We start from the raw sequence: 21,885 nt of genomic DNA on the forward strand, positions 1-21,885 counted from the left end.
AATAGTAGACAAAAATACCATCTTGCATTTACATGCCATCTTTAAAGCAATTCATGGAATATACATACAGGAATTACTTCTGCCTGTAACTGAAGTAGTCATCAGTGGAGTAGAAAGCAGCAGCTCTCTAATAATGCACAGAGACACTGCACAGCAGCTTAGCACAGGAAGCGATGAGTACTGTGTTCAATTTACATTGTAGAGGAAATGAAAGGAGGCAGAAAATAATTACATTACTTATAATGTGATTAGAATATCAGAATTAATGGCCCTGCTCAGTCAGAAAATACTGCAAGATCTTTAATGACCACAAATTGACAGAACCTGTGTTTTCTATATCATAATGCATTTAAGATAATAGAACTGAACTACTGGAGCTCTGTCCTTAGCACTTTGTGTCTTATAAAGCAGTATTTCCTCTCTGTGGTCTACAATGTCATTTCCCACACTTGCTATCTGTAGCTGTTGAAATCAAGTGGTTGTGGGTATCAGCAGTGCTACTGCTAGGGGGGAGCACCAAAACACAGAGGCATAAAGGAGTCTGCAGTCCACATCTTTGATGCTTATTATAAATGCTTAACCTACAGAATTTCTGTTGAACTCAGTCATGGTTCCAAATGCAGAAGTGCTGGGGATCAGCAAATAGAAGACTCTGCAATGCAGATTAAACAAGCAGAAGAAAGCACCAATAGGCAGTGAAGACTGTCTCTTAAATACTTTGAGGTTGACACATTCATTTGCATTTTACAGTTTAGGATTGTCACCAAAAGTGAAATGTGGAAAAAACCCAGAATTGTTAGAAGATTTTGCCAAATGCTTGTGCTAAAAAACCCCAACAAAACAAACAAAACCAAAAGCTTTGCGTAACAGTGGCAGATTGTTTAACTGCTGTATGAAACTTTACCTTGGCTTTTGGGAGAATTGGTAGGTGTGTTTTGAGCCTTTTGCTGTGCTGCAGAATTGGTACTCACGTTCCCTTTTTTCTTTAGAACAGCTTGTACATTTTGCTCACTACTCCCTTTTCCAGTTGATTTTTTTGTCAGACTGCAAAGAAATTATTATATCCATTATTTCCAAGCTTAAGATCTGGCAATGTTTAATTATGTTTAAACAAGCAATATAAGTATTTCAATGTGCATATGTATATAAACATTGAAAATGCAACCCAAGAAGTAAACTTTCTGAAAATAAAACTTCTATGTGTATCTATATTTCAATTTATATACAACACATATATAATGACCCATTTCACAATTTCACGGCGGTTCAACTGTCTTCCTGTCCAGTTTAATCTAAGCTATTCCAGAAAAAGTAAGTTTACAACACCTTGTGTAGTCATTAACTGTTCCAGTAAGCAGAATTCTGAATGACCTATAACAATTTTAAAATGATTAGCATGAAACAATCCAACACAAAACCCAAACCAGTTTTATCCTTACAGCAATGTTTGCAATAGCTAACTCAGATTGTTTTGCAAATAACATCCTACAGACAATCACTCTCAGATTAAAAAGCACATGCTGATGGATCTAACAGTAAGTTTAACCTTTTTTCACAAACTTACACACACCCATCTGTACACAGCAGCATACTGATGTGTACATACCTGCTTGTTGTGACATTAGCCTCAAGCTCAGCCTTTTTTTTTTTGGTGGTGACTCCATTTGATATCTTCACAGATGCCTTCGTTTTCACTATTGTAAAGTAAATTCAAAGTTAATTACAGGGGCAAACGCATTGCATATAAGTACTGAAAAAATCTACATATATATAGATCAGTTATTGAAAAGATCATAGATGCTAAACTTGTTAAATGTTTACCAGTTTACAAGGTGGCTATCAATTGATCATAAAGTCAATTAATGCTAATTTACAGGGGAAGAAGATAACTCTTACCCATCTATAGTAGATTTTTTCAAGCTTCCCAGGCTGGCTTTCAGTCTATGACCAGCCTGAGACCAATCAGAGGAGGACATTAAAAAAACAATTATAGAAAATTACCAGTCTGTTTTTTCCCTTCCTCTACCAATTTATCCTCTTTGGGTTCCTCTGTCTGTTCACTGGCAGTCTGGATATCCGTGTTTGAGTTTGCTGACTTGCTGGAAGTTGCTGCTACTGTCACCAAGGAGGAAGATTCCTTCCCTGTGGTCTTTTTCAATGGTTTTGTTTTGATCTGCACACTTGAGGTTACTGTCAGCACTTTAGGTCTGGCACCTGCAATTTTTCCTTCATGGTTCTTTAGTCCTTTGCCACTTCCTGAATTTTTTTGTCCACTTGCAGATGATGTCTTTTCTATATCCTGCTTGTTAAGCATGCTTTCAGCCTTTACATTTCCATTATTTTCTATTTTTGTCTTTATAACAGCTCTAGCTTTCGGCGAAGCAACTTTTTCCCCAGGTTTTGAATCCTTAGTAATCTTGGAAACCAGTTTTTTGCCATCTTTCCCCTTTACATCCTCATGCTTTGAAGACTTATTAACAGTGTTTCTGTTGGTGCTGGATGTATGTCCAGATGCTCCTAATCCATCAGATTTCATTTTATCTTGATTAGTGGAAGAATCTCCCCAGCAATCTTTCTTGCTGTGTTGTGTTCGGGAAGTATTCCTTAGACCAATGGATTCAGCAGTAGTTTTTTTTAGCTAGGGGGGAAAAAAGGCATCAGAAAAAGAAATTTATAACAGCAAACTACCCATAATCTTTTATTTCTGAAACACGCCTACTTTTTAAGTAGTACATGAATCTAAAGCAACAAGGTTTGACATAGAAATATATTTGTAAAATACATTTTAGCTCAGTTTGTTGGCTTTCAAGAACATATAAGCAGCAGAAATCACTCATGTAAAGTACAGCTCTATATAGAGGAGAGAGAAATATGTAAGTAAAGTTTCACTTTTACTTTGGACAAATTACTCTGTAAAATGTATTTATATTATTAGTGTTTGCTGGATTAGGAAAATTTTTTTTAGTTATCTGTGCACAGTTTCCAAAGAGGGATAAAGACTATGCTTTATTACAAACACAAAACAAAAAAAGAATTTATAATACGTGTGATGTTTTTAACCATTACCAGCAGTGTCTCCACCAGAGAAGTGACAATATTCATTCTCTCAGGTAAAGAGAGATACTGAAACATGGAGAATTAAGTGTATGAAACGGAATCTTTCTGATACCAGTGTCACTGCAATGTATCCAAGACACTCAAATCCTGTGAAACCCATACTGGTTTTCTGCTAACTAATAATGTTGTTTTGAGTGTGAGTCTCAATAGAAGAGTTGTTGAGGGCACTACAAAATATTTGTCAGGGCAGGAAGTGTAGCAGACTCAGTGCTGTGGTGGCTTATAATAATAGCAGAGATTCATCAGCTCAGTAGCAAACCATTTGCTCTGGGAAACAGATGAGTTTCATTATGTAGCAACAGAGGAATGCGAGACTCTGAACACAAATTCCTGTCTTTTATTTGAGCTTATCTGTTTGAAAATGTAGCAGAGCACAGTCTGAGTCCTAAGATGTTTCCAGTAATGAACATTACTGATTCTGCAGAAACAACAGTTCACAAAAACACACAGGTTTTTCAAAAGCAAGTTCCATTAAGCAATATGGCAAATCGGTATTAGTTGTAAAACAAATGATAGAAATAGTTGGGTTTACAAGCATCTGAGTGTTTTTAATGTTGGGATGTAAAGGTTTACCTGAGAACTAGTGAATACAGGTTTTTTGCCAAGTCTTCTGTCATCACCCTTGTCAAATGCAGCTGTAAAAGGAACAAGCAGTTTCTTTACTGTTTAGCAGGAGAAAAGGGAGACAGAAGTCGATCCAGACCACTCACTTACATCCTCTGAAATCAGAAAGAAGTTCTATGGGTCCTATAGTTATTCCAAGAAGGCTAATTTTGGTGACATGGCAAAAGTGGAAATACATGGTTTTATGTCCAAAACAGAAAATGTGGGATCTGTGATGAGGTCACGTGGCCATAAGCACATTGCTTAACTCCTCTGTTTCCCCATGTCCATGGTAAGACTTTTGTTTATCCAAGCTTAGTTCATTTAAAGCTGGCAGTGCACTGAGACCTTTGAAAGTGTACAAAATTTACAAAAAAGATACCTTCAGATTTAGAGTACTAATGACTAAGTGGTGTCATTCATAGAACATCAATTTACAGAATATTTATTTATACTATTTGAGGAAGAGATTAATTACATAAATTATTTGTTTTCAAAAGTGGCAAAGCCAAAATACCTAAATGTACACAGTAAGATCATAGTGCCCCTTTAGACAGCATGCAGCATAATGCCATGAGAGTTATCCCTGTGATTGTCATGTGGAATTTTCAGGCAGTGAATGGCTTTTTTAATCTGATGTACTCTGGGAGGAAAGCAGTTTTCAGTAAAGCCTTCAAATCAATTGCACTTGTAGAATACAAAAAGGATATTTATAGACCATGTACAGACCCAGAATCAATAGGTTTCATTTATGTTTGCATTCATATTTCAGCTGAAAAAAGGTTTTGCAAAAAAAATATATATAAAATTTAAGCATTCAGTGCCTCATGTTCTGACATACAAAAAATGCATCCATGTATAAATAGTATGTGTAAACCAAAGAAAAATTCTGCTGAATTCTTATTGAATACACTAAAAATAATTTTTATATAGGCCTGTAAAAATCATACAAAAGGTATGCTGAAAATGGCACCCCAGGGATCTAAACCTTTTTCTAGCAATGATTCTGCACATTAATACATACCAATGTATTAAGACAAAATCCATATAAACTTGTGCCTAAGAAAACACAAGACATGTTATAAATGAAAAGAACCACAATATCATCTGTCTTCTTTTGGCATTTTTCCTCCTCTATTATAGCTTTCTAATTCTATATAGGTTAAATCTATGGAAGATAAACCACCACCAGAAATCATTAAGATGAAAGTTAATTTAAGTTATACTGGACATATTTCACCTGAAGATTAAAATTTGTCTACCAGTATTGTGTGATTGCATTGCCTGTAATTAAAACCAGATAATTTATGCAAACATTTCAGCCTGTTCACATATCAAATGTATGCTACCTCCAAGTTCTAATTTAATCTAAAAGAAGACAAAACAATTTCTGGCAAGATGGAGTTTGGACAACTAAGGCACACCTTGATTTGAAGTATTTTTTTTGCATTGAAAGCACTAGTGCAAAGCAGCCTAAACATTATTCACAATAGGGACAGGATCATCTTAAAAGTAAAACACCCACATAAACAACCCACCCTTGTTTCTAAAGACATCTCCTCAGCTTCTGAAGGGTTTTATAATCCAGAAAGAAATCCTAAGCCTGTTTTACATAGTAGCACTGAGATGTTATTTGACTACATCCCTAAATCATTCTTAGAAACACTGTCACTGCACCCTTCTCTCCGCATGTAATTGTAGAATAAAATTTTCATCTACCTCTGGGCAGAAACAATTTTATAACTTTCATATCCTACCTACTACTGTCATTAACAAAAACAACATCAAAATGTTTATTTCTTCTTTGAATCATAAGTGATTTGATTTCAGAATAGTATTCAACACATTATTTTCTAACACTGTACTGTCAAAGCTAATACTCAACCATATCCTGAACTCCATCATCAGCTCTGCATCCTCAGAATACTTGTGTACTTCAAAACAAAGGAGCCTTCAGAACAAAAACTCCTTTTTGTTGAGAGTGCTGCCTGTTAAAATGTTGAGAGCAGCTATGCAGCTCCTTAGGGGCTCTCTGCAGCAGCATACACAATATCACAATGCCAATCAACCGAGAAGCTCAGCTATCTGCATTTGCTCACAGTGCACGAGATAAGCATTATGCAAGAGACAAGCAATATTTATACATCACGGAGAAAAAGATAGAACATAGAAACTGAATCCATAGAACGGATAATCTGCTTTGTGCACATTTAATTCAGCCACAGTGCTTATCTCCTTAAAAATGAGGCAGATAAGGGGTTTAATCCTACTGCAGTGTTTTCTGTCATTCAGAGTAGCTGTAAATAAGAATAGAATCAATCTACATGGCTTTGGTTAGTCATACACCCTCCTAAACAGCAAAGCAGGGGAGACTTCTCGCAGAAAATGACTTCCCGATTCCCATGTTTGAAACTAGCTAAGCATGCCATCATGCTTCTATTTTAAAACACCACTTCAGAACCTGCAGCAGCACACATTTTGCTTTAGTTTGTATCAGGCTCCACAATTCCATCTGCATTTTACCTACTAAACAGATTGCTACAAAATTCTCATGCCATTTGATGCCAGACATACCTGCTTGTATTTTCTGTTGATGGTCTGGCCTCATCAGCTTCCAGCTTTCTGTGTGACGAACAGCATAAAAAGACTGAACCAGGAAGACCCAGAGCTTATCACGCAGAGCCTGGATCTTGCACGTAAAACCCTGTGTTCAAGTAACAAATCAGCAGCTGGCGAGGGGCATATTGTCATAGCAACCAGTCATTATTCCTTTCTGAATCTACTTACTCCCTAAGCTAGATCAATGATGTCATCACTTATATTTTATAACGGTCTGGTAGATGGAGATGCTGTTTTTGAAGGATTATTGCCCACCACAGTGATTTTTCGAGTACTTTACAACCAAGGCATACTACAGCACTAGTAAACACCACATTGCTCTTTTTTCCCCTGGTTTTTTTGTGGGTTTTTTTGTTGTTTTTTTAAATGAACTCTGTAAGAGCTCTTCACTGTCAGTTGTGTCACAACAAGGTCAAATACTCTAGGGAAAAATATGCATCTGATTAATTTTTTATTGCTTTGACCAAGAAGATCTACAATAGCACCAGATTGCAGTAATTAATTTTTCATTTATTTTTCATTCTATGTCATAGTATTTATGAATTATTTCCAGAATTACAGTCAGCCACAGCTTAAGTATCATTATTTAGATTGTGTGGATATACACAGTATGTTACACACATGAGACTTACACCTCCACCCAATCCAAAATCCATGCACTGGATTAAGAGGCAGTCCTTGCTTCAGAGGGCAGTCTTAAACACAAGCTGTGACTTTCACAAAAAGGAGGTGGAAGATATGTAGGGAGAAAGAGCTAAGCTCTCTCCCCCTGTAAGTTTAAGGTAATGCAACATTTTGCTAAGTTTTTTTGCATCACAAATCTGAAGTGCTAGTAAAGATGAATAGGGCAGTGGTGCCCATAGGACTTACATTTTCAGTAATACATGGGAATTTTTTATAGGGTTTTCTCTTTAAAGCAGACAAATGCCAACATTTTCTGTACTTCCAACAGGACCTTGGATTTATGCAGATGCTTTTCTGTTTGACCCCAGTTGCAGGACTGAGCCACCTGATCTCACACCACATCATCTGATACGAACCATTACATGAAACAATACCAGAATAGTTTTTGTACAAACACTGCACACTGAAAAACCTACCATCTCCTTCGCATTTGCAGAGTCCAACAACGTATCCACAGCTACAAGAAGAAAGCAGCTATTTTCATTATTAATGCTTTTTTCAATTGCATTAAAAATTAGTTCTAGAAGGTCAGGTTTGCTGCTCATTGCCTGTGCCTGAGGAAACAACAAAAGGCAGCCGTTTAAAACAAAAGAGTGTACTTTGTATGCAAAAGCATTACTGAGCAGAGATGATCTGCTATCAAGCTGTGCAGGAGGTATTCCAAAGCTGAGCATCTTCCTTTGTATCCACTCCATAACCCCACCCCTCTCCAGGCCTATAGCAAATCATCCCGAGGCCTCTTGCTAACAGGAATTTTAGGGACAAGCACACTGTGATGAATTTACAGCTCCTTGCAACTCCATTCAACACAAAATGTTTTACATCTCCCTATTTATTTATTTTTATTCCTCTATACATATTAAAGAAAATCTTTCACGGGAGAAATGAACTGGCTACATGAGTGGGTCTGTTCTCAGCAGGCCTGCAGCATCGGCACATTCTTGCAACTCACAACAAAAATCAGTGGAAGTTTCAGTATAATGCTCATAGTCATAATCCTTCTGGTAAGTACTTGCTGTTATTCTAGGGGTCTGAAAGCTTTTTCGAAGCTGATATCTATATTTGTCTCTTCCAAACACAGAAAGTGTCCCACTAAATTCACTGGAACTTCTGCTTAACTGAAGCACATACCCTGAAGGCACTATCAGCCCTGCATAGCAAAGGATTTATGTGCTTTAAAACAACACTGAAAAATCACACCTCCCAACCCCCAAAAAACTTAGTGCTGCCTAAAGTGTATTTTTTGTAAGTTTTCCATATTTCCATAGAATTGCTCTTCAGAGTAAAAGTTGAAACTATTTTGATAATTTAGCAGCCAAAACTCTCCAAACTGTGATATAATTCCATTTATTTGGAAGGATACAGTAACTTGAGGGCACTTTTACCTGCAGCAAAACAGAGAAGCCTTCGCTTTGTACTACATGCAGGAAGTTTGCCACAATAAATGCTATGCATTCTTCTTGCAGCCTCGATGCCAAGGCCACAGCTGCCTCTGTCCACTTCACTTGGGGAAGGCTATTGATCAGCCGGTCACACTCCATCAAAAGGAAAGCAGCATTCTTGTGGTTCTTAAAATAAAAACACAAAGTAGCCTGTTGCCAAGTAATCACCTAAAGAACTGCTGACCATAAAATAGCTTCTGTTCAGTTACTGGACAGGATCACAAGGATCCAATCATGTAAGAATTTCCCTTCTTTAAACAAATTTGGATTTGGATCGTTCTGGATATTATACCTGCCTTTGAAACCAGAGCAGGAAAAAGAAAAATCTACTGGTTCTGTTTTGCATGCTGAAGTTAGGCAGTAAAGTTTTCAGTGGCTTTAACTGGTTTTTTTTCAACTGTACCATTACACACTGCAGTCCTGAAGAAAGCAAGGCAAATGTTAACTGGACAGACTGAATAGAGAAAAACATTTTAGGTCACTGAAAGATGTAATAAATTCTTGAATAAAAGAGCTAAGTAAATTGTTAGGTGAGTGTGGATGGCCTAGCATTTGGGACACAGAGAAAACACTTTGCAGTTATGAATCCTTTTGCTTTATTTAGCGGAGTCAGACATCAAATATTTGTCTTCCCAGATGGAATTTTAACTGAACTTACCCTCTTTGTTGTCTAAAGTTTCTCTAAGAAAAGTAACTGTCATGTTTCTAGTTACTTGTAAAACGAGCAAACAGATTTGCTAATATTTATTACCCTGGTCTGTGCCTTTGGTTCTTTCATGCACTGTGCCAGCACAGTACCTGAGGGCAACTTCTGCTGGCTAACACATCACTTGAAAAGAACTTGCAATTTATGGTTATCCACATTAGAAAGGACTGAAAGCTCTATTCAACATGACCTAGCAGGACACTGATAAATTATGCAGTAAGACCAGGAACACTGGAAAAAGCAACAATTCAGATAAATATTTGACACAAAACCCCCTACTGTAAATTCAGATCACAATCACGTTTGTCCTGTGCAACCCAGAAAGCAGGGGGAAACTTTGTGCGTATTATAGTTAAAACTCAAAATCTGACCATCCATTGTTCCGCTATTTCTTAAATGATTTTACTCATCTCTGGGCAAAACCAGTTAGCTTCTCCATGTATCAGGTAAATGAAGGATTATGTATATGTATATGGTTTGATTTTGCTCCCACTGGTCTCAATTACAAGCCTTTTGAATTGCCTAGAATTCAACCCCTGCTCACAAGGCAATAAGCATTTACTCCCATTAGACACTTCCAGTGAAATATAAAATGCCTTCATTGACTTCTAATTACATTTGTAGGAATGGCTCTAACAGAATTTCACTTCTTTTGTTGTATTTTTTTTTCTAACCATTCTAAAGCAGAGTCTACTTTACTTATCTGAAAACCCAGTAATTTTCTTGCATGGAGTTGAGACATCAGGGGTAGGTGCACATAAAGCACCTGAACAGTGCCTTAAACTGCACTTCCATTTTAATGTTTCTGTGTTCATCACTGTGGCTTTCCAAGGATTTTCCAAGCAGCAATCTCCTTTGCACCTTTTCTTCCTCTACAGGGCTGTCCCACATTAACTACGTTTTCCATTTTCAGGATTGGCAAATGAAAGGATTAGCAGAGTCACACTGTTTAACTGGGTGTAACTTTAAAAGTTTTACAGCAGAAGACTCTGGCAGCAGAGAAAAACAGGATTGTAAAACATCCAGCAGCCCCTGCAAAATAAATGTCAGACCTTTTCTTCTTTCTCCCTGAGGCTGCCTTGAGTCTTTTTGTAGATTGTGAAAAACTCCCCTGGGAATTCCACAAGTTTTTGGACTGGGTGTCTTAAAACCTCAGAGTTAAATGAACACTCACCAGAACTGTTGTCTGGGCAAAAGAGGCTTATACTTTCTTTTTTGATTTTGCAATTTTAAAAGCTTTCAAGACTTCATCCCATAAAATACCAGTGAATGTTGCAAAGACACACCAGCACAAATTTTAAATCAATAATATGGGAATCAAAACACACTTCAGTCCAAACTGCAAAAACCTTCCAGAGAAGCTGGGTGAGCAGCTGGAGCAGTACCAGGTAGCACAGTGCCATGAATGCTCAGGTAGCTTAGAGATAGCACATACACTCCAGCACAAACTGCAACCACAGCCCCTAGATATACTAGAACAGTCACAGAGGGAAAGGAAGGCCTGAAGATTTACCTTTAAACTGTCCCAATAATGTTGCACAAGGGACTGGAAGGGAGCCTAGAACTGTGTCTACATACACTCTTGGCTATAGTACACACCTGAGGTAGTTTGGAGATGGGTGCTGGTGTAACTGTGAATACCTGTAGATCAGAATGAACTGATCTATACCTGAAAACATTACTTAAAACTTCTCCTATATTTATGTGACATATGACACACAAAGCTATGTGTATGTTCTAGGAACAACTGAGTATACTGATCTGTTAACAGGTCTAGTTCAGATCAGTTACCTTAAGTCAGCTCTGAGTGTAGTTTAAGACAGAAATACAATTAGAAAGTATGTAAGATTAGGTAGGTCTAAATTGGAACAATGTAAATATGTGCCACAAAAAATGAATGCTGAGCTTTGGGGAGGCCAGTTCAGTACTGTTACCTGAGAAACAGATGATATGTATAGTGTATTGTTACCTTTTTTTTGAGAAGTCAGCCTGCCTGTAATGAAATGGTTTGTGGTCACTCATAGCCAGTGATCCACTGAGGTATCACAACAAGAAGTAAATTTTTTCCAAATTAGAATATAGGCAAAGAGGAAAAATAATCATAAATGATGTATGCCATGACCTAACGCAGAAACTGATACAGCAGTTCACTGTTCCTCACCATCCAAATACATAATCCTAGAATAGTTTGGGTTGGAAGGGACCTTAAATATCATCTAGTCCCAAACCCTGCCACGAGCAGAGACACTTCCCACTAGACCAGATTTCTCAGAGCCCCATCCAACCTGGCCTTGAACACTTCCATATTTTGTATTATGATGTCACAGTTGTGTTTCATAAACTTACTTAGGATCATTATGCTCTACTTGGATGTGATTACCACTAGACCCTGTGCCATGAAGCAGAACGACGACACCTCACATCAAAATCAGTTTTTAAATCGTTATTTTAATGGGAACTTTTACATAATATAAAGGTACTACAGATTTAAAAAACTGTATTTATTAGTTCTTAAATTACATTGTACAGCTAAATAAGGAAAAAATTTACATTGCTCTATTTTTATATAAAGCACACTACTTACCAAAGAGTTAATCAACATAACAAGACAGTTGTTCTGAAGTTCAGTAGGTAAATTGGCAAAGCTTCTTTCTGACAAACATTTTGCAAAATGTTTTCCTACCCATCTGTTGAAAAGAGAGCCATTCTTAGGTAAAGAAGATGGAAAATGTTCTACCTTTACTTGTTAGCTGAAGTGATACCTCTAAAGTATTGTGAAGAAATGTTTAAAATGTGAACATTTTATACACCAAAATAAACCCTATATTGCAAAATAAAATAATTTCAACAGAAAGCAAAGAAATTAAAAACAAACAGTAACTTATTTTATCTTACTTACTTCATGCAAGCAGCATATAGGTTTTCCACTCCCAAAGAATGAGCAATAGCCATGCATTCTAGTACAGGTTGCTGTTTTCCAGGAACAGGCTGGAGTTATTAGAAAATCATCACAATTATTGTACATCCTGATTTACAGGAAACCAGACAGAAGTACAAAACCTTCAGTTCAAACAGCAGTACTGTTAGCTACCATGGTATTTGTTTGTTTGCCTTTATGCAGAATAGGGAAGTCATCTGCTGCCACACGTCAGTGAAGCAGGATTCAGCCTCATGAGCCTAATGCTTGAAAATGCTCAACTCTAGGCAGGTGTTTTAAACTACGTTTAAGTGAACAAGAAATATTTTATAAATATATGCCCATATACTCTGATATGCAAAAAAATAGTATTTCCATATCCCCACCAATGTGTAATACTGCTTTTCATCAGCTGGGGTTAACGAGTTCCTATCAACAGGTAGATGATACCACAGGCACAGGCCTTACTCCCATCATCCAAACTGGTGAATTTAGCAGATTCACACATAACAATAGGGTCTGTTGGCCTAAGCCAAAACCTTGACCACACAGTTATTAAGGATCTTGTCAATACCATTTGTTAAATAATAGAATCAAAATTCTTGAGCTTTACAGATCACCAAGTCGGATGAGAACTGACATACCTTTTGGAAAGAATTGCAATAATCTCTTTTCAAAACGTAGATGGCTACTTCTTTCAGCCCATCCAGCCCATACATATCTGCAATGCCCAACATGCGACTGAGGAGACAGCAGCAGCAACAGGAATCAAAAAATCATTTTGATATATGCATTTTGCGTACAAGACAAGTTACATGCTAATTCTGCCTCTTTGTCCAGTCAGAACTTACTGCAGAAAAAAGTAAGTGTGACACTTGGCAAAGAATAATCTTTGAAGAGAAACACATATTGATCTAATAATAACCTCCCAGCCACCAAGTTTGGTGTGTATAAAAGCCTCAGCCACTGGCTGAGAAACTGCTTGAAGACTCTCAGTTTCTCTATTTTAAGGAAAGTAAGTGAAAATCGTATTTGTGCCAGCAGAGTTTTGGCATTTTGTAGGTTTTTTCCTAAGGATTGCATAATATGTTTTTGATGCAATTTTATCTGAGAATTGTGTCCCTTCCAAATATTAAAAAGCACAGTGAGCAAGCTATTCATTATTTGACATAATAATTAATATCACAATTCTGTTTTCTATATCAATTCATTACCTAAACATTGACACAGGCATATTATAAACCATTCCATATTTTCATTTTAGATAGCTAAGTTTTGAACAAAATGTCTAACATTAGGGAATTGTAGTGTTTCAATGTTTAGTGGCAGAGTTCAACACCTAATCTATAAATGGTTTCAGAGAATAACTCACAAATTTCAGAATTTACTTCACTGATACAGGATTATGTATAAAACTGTGATTAAAACCTATTCTGGAAGAGAGTGCCAACATTTACATTGGTTCCTACATGTCATCTTTTATGGATCTAAGACTAACTACTTAGCCTTCTCATCAACTCAAATGACTGTGTAAAAATATATTAAAAATATTAACTGTTATATACTGTCACACATGGCATATATTGTTCTGAAAACTAAAAGGAAGGTGCAGGCAAATTGGGAATTATTTTGGTATGAAACATCCTCCTGTTTTTCACTCTCATCATACAGTATTCCAAAAACAGCTGGCAAACCTTTTCCAGTAGCTGTCAAACAAACAAGATTTCTTCAACAGCTCTATTTTTGGAATTTTCCCTTTGACTTTGAGCAGAGAAAACAGAACAAGCAAACAAGCACAAACTACAATTAAAAAGTAATAAAAGTTGACCTATACCCAGCATCAACTTTGTCTGGGAAGTCCAGAATAGCTCCATATATAAAATGCAAGATGACACTCATTTCTACATGGCTTATGCTGCAAAAAAAAAGAAAGCAAAAATACAAATAAAGACATGTCCAGAGTAAAATGCACAACATTTCCTAGCCAAAGGAAGTTGGTAAAAACCTGATACATCATCCATCTGTTCTGTGAATGGAAGGTAATGATAAAGTTATTTTCAAAATGACTGCAATGCAGAAGTCTCTAAATGGACTACATTTTGGAGAAATTTAGCTATTCAATAGTAAAGAAAGCAAAAATACAAATAAAGACATGTCCAGAGTAAAATGCACAACATTTCCTAGCCAAAGGAAGTTGGTAAAAACCTGATACATCATCCATCTGTTCTGTGAATGGAAGGTAATGATAAAGTTATTTTCAAAATGACTGCAATGCAGAAGTCTCTAAATGGACTACATTTTGGAGAAATTTAGCTATTCAATAGTATATGAAAATAAGTCATAAGCAACTAATGCTAATAACTATATTATTTACACTGATAATATGCAGAAAGGATTTTCTCATCACTGCCAAGCTCTTTACTAATAACAATTATTAAATAACTATATACTTTAAAATTGTTTTATAATAATTATTTTTAATTCTTGATTTCACGATATATTTATCCTTTCTGACAATAAAAATACATTTGATGGTTTTGCAATGCTAACTAGGAATCCTACATTTCAAAACAATTAGAAAGTCTTTATTCAGATTAAGAGAGCTAGAATTCCTACACAGTCGTGTTTGCATCCTTCCATCATCCCAGCACCAGAGTGCAGAAGGGCACAGGATGCCTGTTCTGAATGATGGACACAATCTCCTGAGCAACACTTCACTGTACTTGTGTACATATGCGTCTGTGTGCAATCCTCACAACCCACCGTGCTTTGTATGTTAGTTTAAATGGAATATAGTCATGCAGATGGAGTCAAGACCCTTTAAAACATTGGGCATGTTTAAGCAACCAACACTGATGACTGAAAACAAAAGGAAAAAACCCGGTGTTGCAACACGCTAAGAAGCAAAATCAGCACAGTTGTCTCAGCATATCAGTACACAGGACAGCCATAAAGTCAGCAAGGAGTTTCCCCACAGTCTTGACAGCTGTTACCTTATGCAGAATTTTTGGTGTTCAGAGTAAGCCATATGTACTTTATTTAGACAGCACAGAAATCAGCACTAAGCAGAAAAGTGAACTAGAAAAGGCAAAACTCTGGATGTGATTCATAATAGCAGACATTATGAGACACTGGCATGAGAATATACTCATATAAAGATGAAACAGTTCTCAGGAGAAAGCCTCCACTCTAAAATTAGGTGAAAATTTCTTAACCCCACAGAAATCAATTATAGGGAGAGATGTGTAAATACTAGAGCAATTGGTGACTATGAGCCTTTAAAACATACTATAAAAGCCAAGGAATCCATTAAATTACAAGTACATTGTTTTATAAGGAGTAGGAAGTTATAACCAAACCAACAGATAACCTCCCTGATTTTGCAGCTGACAGAACGAAAATGATGAACATATGAGAAAGTATCCCTTGGCCAAGCAATTCTACATTAACACAAAGCAGTTATATTTTGCAGCACTGTAAGGTACACAGTTCTTTCTGAAGAAAACTGAGTCAGCCAACATCATGCCTGAACAAAAAAGCTAACACGTACACAGATCAGTATTCTTTTGCTTTGAAAGGAAATTTAATGCATTCCAATTGATTTTTCTGATACTGAAAAGAACTAACCTGGCACTCCCCAGCTTATCTGTGAAGTCTCTAAGTATTCATCCTACACTGACAGCTCCATTATTTTCAGCTCTCCCACAGAAAGCCTTTGTGAACAAGCACACTAGGTAAAATTGCTTTAGTATCTGCTGCTGGAATATTGTAATTAAACACTATTTAGGCAATGTAATAATTTATTTGTCTTTACACTGTGAATATAGTCTTATTGCACAAATAGGTCTGAAAATTATATTATTCAGACACTCATAATAGTTTTCATGTCATGGAGAACATGAAGTGAAAGAAGAGAATTCTCAAAGAGACTGTGAATACTAAAACATACTGTACAGAAAAGGATTAGTGCCCTTCTGCTGATGAGAAAGACTTCTCTGAATCATCTGACAGTATTAACAAATACACTACACACAGTTTTCATATTGAAGTCAAAACAGCACTCAGGAAACGTATCAGGCTGGAGAAAAGTGTCAAGGCAGATTAATCTTCAGAGCTCTGTACACAGCGCAGTAGTTCCATATTTGCAGTGATTGTAAATTGCCTTACCTTTACTGCCACATGACTAGCAGAGACAACACTTACCCTTGAAGAGTGATGTGCTCTTGGGAGCTCTCAGCCCAACTTCCACTCAGCATAGCAGCAAAGTAACTAGATCTGGCACATAAAATGGCCCTGAGAGAGAAAAAGTAAACATTATTCCACTAGATACAAATATTTATTATGAGACTCTTTGATAACATTGACTTAAATCTTTGCCCTGTATGCATTAAGGTGTCAGCTGTGTACTGCACGCCTTTTCTTCCAGTATCTTTGGAATTTCAAAACAGGCTAGGGGGGAAAAAAAAAATAAAATCAAACAGTACTCTATACATTTTTCAGTTACAGCTTATTTTAGTATGACTTTGAGACTCACACAGAGGAAATCTTATTATCATAAGCATTTTCCCTTTATGTAAAATTTCACATTGGTTTCTTGTTTTATTTATCAAATAAGAGCAAATAACCTTATTTATACAGCCCCGTTTTAGGCAAATAATTATAAGCTGAATGTCTTTAATTCTTTTTATACTACAAAATGCATTTATCAAAGGGAAAAGTATATAACTTCTTGTATTCACAAGCAGCCACTGACCAGCACATCCTAAAAGCCAAACAAAACTCGATACTAACATATGCTAGAACAATATGATGTGTGTTTACAATGCTATTTAAAACAGCTGTCAGTTACTTCTGTTTAGACTTACTACCCCTGTATAAAGGGCATAACTGGCCATAACAGGGCTAATTCAATCTAATACTACTTCCATCAAGGAGACTAAAGAAACCCCAGACCGATAGTCTGTGTAGCTCAGTATCTCTGCCAGTATCAGTCTTCAAAATACCTGATGAAAAGACCTTTGCAACAGGAGCTACCTAAAGTGGAAGGGCAGAAAGGAAGAGAAAATAGTGGATGAAAACTGCTTTATGATTTCAGCCTTCCAGATCCACTCCACTTCTAGTGCTAGCATTTATCTCTCTTATCTGGGCCACTGCAGCCATAGATAATATTCTCATACATACAATTTTTCCCTGACACTTACTAAGCTTCCTATTATTTATAAAATTACTCTATGTCATCTATTTCCTGTGACAGAAAAAGCAAAGTGGTATATTAGGCATGAGAATCCTTTCTGTTACATGTATTTGTTGTCTCTTAAAATGTTTCAGAGCGCTCTCATTTTGCGTAGGAAGAAGCATGAGGAAGGCAATTTATGGTCTCTTTTCTAGTCATTATATATTCTGTAATCTCTCATCCTCTCTTCCCTCCTCCTGCTTCAGAAGACTCAAGACTGAAATTAGAAACTTCTCGCACATTCCTCCTGTGAATCATCCAGCAATAACAACAAAGATTTTACAGAATGTTTCATGTCTCAGTGAAGTATGTCCACATGTAAAGCGGTATTGCATCATAACTTAGAGTATGTGAAATTCTGGATACACAAATTTGACTTGCTCCATGCAGAGCTCTGTAAGAATACAGCACAACAGACATAACTAGGAAGCTCTCTCAGAGCACTGCTGCTCGTACTGTAAAGTCTATTGGAAGCTTATGTGGGGCTTCAGGAGAAACTGAGGAATACTGAGACAAATGGGTGCATGGGCTTCAACTGTCTCTTGTCTGAGAACTTAAAAATACCCCCAACCCTTAAAATAAGTAAATAATAAGGGAAACCTAACTCTGGGTATCATTGTGGTGCTTTGACCTGCTGTTCACGTGACTCAGTGCTAAAACAACCTGTGCCTGTTTCAGAACACCCTTGTTTTCTCTATGATTTACTGTCATATTCTTTGATGCTGCTTAACACTAGATGCATTGCTCCAGGCAGTAAGTGGCCTAAATTAAAGAAGTTCTGCTGATAGAATCTCTTTGTTGAACCTTTTTTTTGCATTGAAGTATTTGTTTCTTTAAGTTACTGATCTGAGAACATGTCTTCTTATAGTGCAGACCAGAAGCAACAAACATGCTTAACTACACTACATTCTGGAAACGTAGTGTATATCCTAATTCTATGATTTTAAATAATAAGATACACACATTATTATGACATATATTCTGTAAAGATATTTGCAATGTCAGTAACAATCCCCCCAGTTTTGTGGTGAGAAAATACTAAAGGTAGTGGAGGGTTTTTATAGCCTCTCTGTTATTTATATAATCAAAAGGAGCAAAGGCTGCTGAGTTTGCTATCACAAATGCAAACAGACTTATATTAAAGGTACAAGGAATGGTACTGACATTTTAATTTGCTTTCCCAGGCTACAGGAGTACAGTAAGCCAAAGTTCTTAAATGGACTTGGACTTTACATCTAATAAAGGTTGTGGACAATCTTTACATCTTACGTAACCGAAGTAATGATTTTCTGTGCACACATTCTGAAGAGCAGAAAAACATAACTGCTACTCCAGGAATTTTCTACCTGTATGGAAGTGCTATTCATAGAATCATAGAATTTTAGGGGTTGGAATGGACCTTGCAGATCATCTAGTCCACCCCCCTGCCATGGGCAGGGACACCTCCCACCAGAGCAGGTTACTCAAGGCCTTATCCAGCCTGGGTTAAAACACTGCCAGGCTGGGGGCAAGCAGTACTTCCCAGGGCAACCTGTGCCAGAGTCTCACCACCCTCACAGGAAAAACCTTTTTCCTAATATCTAACCTAAATCCCCCCTCCTTCAGCTTGAACCCCGTTACTCCTTGTCCTATCACTGCAGCTAATTTTTACATCACTAATTTTTATTCAGCATTAATAACTGAATAGTTTATTAATAGATTTTGCATTTTCTTTACAGAGCACAGATTATTCATGCTGTATTATTTATACATTCCTATTTTACTATTTATATATATAAAATTCAGCAAAATAAACTACACAGTATTTATACATGAGTATATACATATCATATGAGTTCACAGTGGCAACCTCGGAAGTGCTTAAAGTGCAATTGTTTTCACAATAGTTGGAGTTGATGAGATAAATAATTTTTATCAGTATCAATGTATGGCTACTTCACACTTAAGACCACAAAAACCAACAGTTCAGAGCTAGGGAACAGCACCAGCAAAAATGTCCTACAGATAAACAGTAACAGCAGTGTTTTACACTAGAAAGTTTTCTGTTGAAAACCCTTTTACTGTAAATACTTTTGTACCTGTGAGCTTGAAAATCTTTGCCTTCTATGCAAATATTAATATCTGGGCAACAGCACTTCTTGTAGAGCATCATTAAATCTTCTCCTAACACTGATGCAGTTTCTAGTTTGGAATCACCTGCAGATGGAAAGAAGTAGCTATTGTTACTCTGTGTGATGTACAGCTGCCTATTGACAGTATACAGACAACTTAAAATATTTGAAGAGTCTGACATTATGAAAATTTTTAGTATTGCATATTCAAGCTAGAATTTTACTTGAAAAGTTTTCCAGACCGTGCAATTTACTTCTCATTTTGACTTGAGATACCAGAAATTTGACCAATGCTCCATTTTTGGTATCTACACAAGTGTTACAGTTACTCTTTCATAAGATTATGCAGCCAGTTAATTTTTTCTGCAGAGATCCAGAACCTCTGCATTAAAGTAAAGTAGACTCTGAGGAAGCTCAGGGTCATGCAGTGCTACAGGCTACAGGCTGAACAGATTTGCTGCTTGATCCTGTGTTGCTGACACAGCTGTAGCAGCCAACACCTCTGGTGAAGATGTAGTCACACATTTCCTTGTATTACTTACTTCATTCCAGTTGTAGTATGGAAGATTCTGAAAGGTTCCAAAACCCTCATAAAACAACAGTGGAACTAGTGTCATTTGCTAGAAAAGGAACTAAATGGAGATGTTTTGCTGTGTGGAAGTCCCATATGGTGAGGACTCAAGTTTACTGTAATACAGAGAAAAATGGGACACAATGGTGCTGAACATGCCTGGCAAGTCCTGTCAGGTTTGTTATGCCACACATTGCCTGGGAACCATTCCTGCCGAACTTCTGCAGCAATTTGTTTCTTCCAAGTGTGAGAGAATGAGGTAGGCCATAGCAAAGAAGAGCCATGTAAGCTCTGCTCTTACAATAGTTTTAATTTTTTTCTGCATTTTTACATCTGTAGCAGTATTTGGATAATTATTTAAAAGACCAAAAGAAAAACCGAAGTGTAATTCCAAACCTACCTGCAGTGACTTTGTTGTTTTCTGCATCAACAACTGCTTCTGGATTTTCCTCCTCAATACAAGACAAACAAGCAACTTCTTTCTGCATAGCACCATGTGGGGTGTTCAGATTGACAGGTGTTCTTTTGCTTTCTCCAAGACAATTTACATTTGTTTGAGTGTTCTGAAGAGTAGCAATGTTGTTTTCTTGTCCTAATTTGGGTTCCAATACTTTTTTCATCATAGCCAGTTCCTCAGCTTCTTTAAGATTTTTATCAGATGAATATACAAGCCTAGAAGATGACACTAATTTTTACTCCTGTAATTTTCTAATTGATCAAAACAAACAAAAAAATGACATTTTCTTTTTTGTCTAACAAAGTTCATGACCAGAAAACAAAAGCTAGACTCTACAGCACTTAAAAAACACAGCTCTTTTTAAAACTGTATCTCTGGAAAATTTAGATCTGCAATGCTTGAAAAGCATAAACAAGCACTACAAGTAAAATGCGAAAGTTAAAAGGATCAAAGGTTTCTCTCCCTTCCTTCGCTTTTTATGAAGAAAGTTCTGTCTACTCTCTATAGCTCATGTACTATAATAATCTATTGGCAAAAGCAGAAGCAAACTCTACCAGTAATGAAAGATAACTGATTTATAAATCTTAGTATGACTACGAAAAGGCATTCAGTTGTCCTTTAGTATCATCAAATTTGCAAACCCAAAAATATAAAAACCTTCTAACATGAAGTTCGCAAGTACAAAATCGTAACAATTGTATAGAGATATAAATGGAGAAATAAATTTTAATTTCCAAGGAAGTGCTTGAAAGCATGAAAAATTGCAGTTAAAACTACCCAAGAGCTTTCATTTTGCCCATATAGTAATTCCAGCTTCCCACTTTCCCATCTGTTTCACCAGTTTATTTTTGGCTCAGGATCTGGAAAGGCTAACAAAGCCTGCAGTCTGTGACTGCAGAGATCTCGTATTTATAGAAAGATCCTGCACTCCACAAACTTAATGGAGCCTTAGAAAGTCAATGTGAGCAGATGACACGCTTTATCAGTGGATTCATACCATACAGATGAAGTTAACAAAGTTTAACAGAAGAGCTACAGTTACTTCGGATGTGGCAGACATGTACTTAGAGATCTGCATTTAGTCATTCCCTGGCAAAGAGGCTTTTTGTTAATACTGGGAATACAGGAATTTGAGTTTGCTACTTGAACACTGTCCTCCAAAGGGGCAGAAAAAACATACAAAGAAATCATCATCCTTCTTAAGTCGTGTACTTGAAGGATTGAGATAGCAGATTTTTTTTGTCTATGTGATACAGGTCCTCACCAATAAAGAACGAGAAGAAACAACAATGCAGGGAATGAGACTTTTAGTATTTGATTAGATTTTGAAAGCAAAGGGCCAGGAAAAGGTGCGACAAGAGTAATAAGATTTCCCATTGAAAGAGAGAGACTGGTGGACCCTTTTTACATGGGATTTGAAGGTGG

The 21,885-nt window shown here is 36.7% G+C and overlaps 1 protein-coding gene across 1 annotated transcript in view; it reads right to left on the bottom strand.

Moving 5' to 3' along the window:
• The window catches only part of KIAA1107 (KIAA1107 ortholog), a 32,402-nt gene that overhangs the window by 4,278 nt on the left and 6,239 nt on the right, over window positions 1-21,885 (bottom strand). Inside the window, exons 2-15 of the mRNA XM_009074216.1 lie at window positions 20,404-20,675; window positions 19,400-19,517; window positions 16,292-16,381; window positions 13,923-14,003; window positions 12,733-12,829; window positions 12,071-12,159; window positions 11,756-11,858; window positions 8,409-8,591; window positions 7,440-7,577; window positions 6,295-6,424; window positions 3,691-3,752; window positions 2,002-2,638; window positions 1,607-1,694; window positions 905-1,044 (exon numbers count right to left, since the gene is read on the bottom strand). Coding sequence (XP_009072464.1) covers window positions 905-1,044; window positions 1,607-1,694; window positions 2,002-2,638; window positions 3,691-3,752; window positions 6,295-6,424; window positions 7,440-7,577; window positions 8,409-8,591; window positions 11,756-11,858; window positions 12,071-12,159; window positions 12,733-12,829; window positions 13,923-14,003; window positions 16,292-16,381; window positions 19,400-19,517; window positions 20,404-20,675 — 2,228 coding nt within the window. The remainder of the gene's footprint in view (window positions 1-904; window positions 1,045-1,606; window positions 1,695-2,001; window positions 2,639-3,690; window positions 3,753-6,294; window positions 6,425-7,439; window positions 7,578-8,408; window positions 8,592-11,755; window positions 11,859-12,070; window positions 12,160-12,732; window positions 12,830-13,922; window positions 14,004-16,291; window positions 16,382-19,399; window positions 19,518-20,403; window positions 20,676-21,885) is intronic.

Source organism: Acanthisitta chloris, unplaced genomic scaffold (genome assembly GCF_000695815.1).
Source record: "Acanthisitta chloris isolate BGI_N310 unplaced genomic scaffold, ASM69581v1 scaffold43444, whole genome shotgun sequence".
Classification (NCBI taxonomy): Eukaryota; Metazoa; Chordata; class Aves; order Passeriformes; family Acanthisittidae; genus Acanthisitta; species Acanthisitta chloris.